General features: G+C 22.7%; 1 protein-coding gene across 1 annotated transcript; it reads left to right on the top strand.

Annotated features, from left to right (window-relative positions):
- Positions 1–409: 409 nt before the first annotated feature.
- On the top strand, positions 410–1,069 carry LOC112691143. The gene is made up of 2 exons (XM_025565297.1): positions 410–429; positions 576–1,069. The coding sequence occupies exon 2, from the start codon at positions 602–604 to the stop codon at positions 1,067–1,069; it is 468 nt and encodes a 155-aa protein (XP_025421082.1). The 5' UTR covers positions 410–429; positions 576–601.
- The last annotated feature ends 789 nt before the right edge of the window (positions 1,070–1,858 follow it).

Below are 1,858 nucleotides of genomic sequence, written 5' to 3'. Positions count from 1 at the left end.
AAAAACTAATAATCACGTTTACATCGACGACGACGACGGTATCTATTAAAGTAAAAAATAATAGTAAATAATAGTTATCAAAGTTTTATGTTTATGTTTTTATTTTTTATTTATTTATTTTTTTTTTTCAACATTTCTATATCTTAACTTGAATTAAATCGGTAAAGTAATATTATTAAGTACCAAGATTCCAGCAATATTATTAAATAACACGGTCAGTGGTAGTAGTAGTAGTAGTATCATATCTATACAACATTTATTTACGTTCAATGTCACTTAATTCAGATAAAACTAATAATGATGTATACATCGACGACGGCGATATCTATTATATTAGAAAATAATAGTAAATCATACTTATCAAAGTTTTATATATTTATTTATGTTTTTTTTTTCATGAAGTATCAGTCTACTACGAACTATTGTGTGGTAAGTCTTATATTTTGTTTAATTCATTTTTTTTTTAATTTAATATCTTATACTAAATTAATCTTTTCATTATAAATTCTTAAATAAATTGTACAAGAGATTTTAATGAATTATCAAATTTTTTTTTCAACTTTTTTTATTTTCAGAATACTTTAATTAAAAAACTATTAGAATGGCTATTATAGATATTCAATGTATTCTTGGAGTAAATAATAAATATTTTATAAAGGAGATGTCTATAGTAGACATAGAATCATTAGCTATTCAACATTGGATATTTAAACATACTTCAATTAAACAAGATACAAAATCTCAAAGCGTTAACAGATGGTTGATGAGGTATTATCATGAGATTCCTCTCGAATACGGAGACGTAGATTATGGTGAACTCAACGAGATTTTAAAATCGTTAAAATTTGACTGTATATATGTGAAAGGATTACAAAAACAACAGATTTTACAAAAGTTCATATCAAACATTACAATAATAAATTTAGAAGACCTTGAATGTCCGCGGTTAAATCAATTACAAACTGATAATACTCTACCTCGATGTATTTATCATAAAGATTCAAGTTCTAAACAATGCACACTTTACAAAGTATTTGCATTACACAAATGGTTAGTTAATAAACTCTAAGACTTTTATGTATTGTATAGAACACTAAAACTTTTTATTGAAAATATGTATTTATGATGTATACACGATTTATAATTTAGTTCAATACTATAGTATATATTATATTGCAACACTGCTTTAAGTTTACACCTCTTTTTAAAAAAAAAAAAAAAAAAAAAAAAAAAAATAATAATTTTTTTTAATACATAAGCATTAGTTCGCTATAAACCACTGTTTCAGTAACTAGTTCGTTTTCGTATAATTTTGTAATATCATAGACTTAATAATTTTTTTTTTCACTATGATTTATCAAATTAATTGTACAAGTGATTATAATAAATTATTAAATTCAGTTAAAAACTGTCCAAGTATTCAATATCCTCAGTATGTAACTTTTATAAAACGGTTACAATCACTTAATAAATTTCCATCATCTTTACCTGATAAATTACAACTATCAGAGGCAGGATTTTTCGGTAAAACTAGAGATTCAGTTCAATGTTTCCATTGTGGTTTAATATTAAGTAATTGGCTTAATGGAGATTGTCCTTTTCGTGAACATGCAAAATTTTCAAACAATTGTACTTTCTTATTATTAAGTAAAGGTGTTAATTTTATAAACGATGTTACTAATAAATTTAACTATAAGAATTTAAGTTTTAATTGTTGTAACATGCATAATTATTCTTCATGTGATGAAGTTGATAAATAAAAAATATGATATTCATTTTTATATTATGCATGAGTAAATATATTTTATAAATATAATTATATTCTATTTATATAGTTTAATTTGTATTCAATATATTC

This window comes from Sipha flava, unplaced genomic scaffold (assembly GCF_003268045.1).
Source record: "Sipha flava isolate LNK unplaced genomic scaffold, YSA_version1 567_pilon_pilon, whole genome shotgun sequence".
NCBI classification, from domain to species: Eukaryota; Metazoa; Arthropoda; class Insecta; order Hemiptera; family Aphididae; genus Sipha; species Sipha flava.
This window is presented reverse-complemented; position numbering and strand designations above follow the sequence as displayed.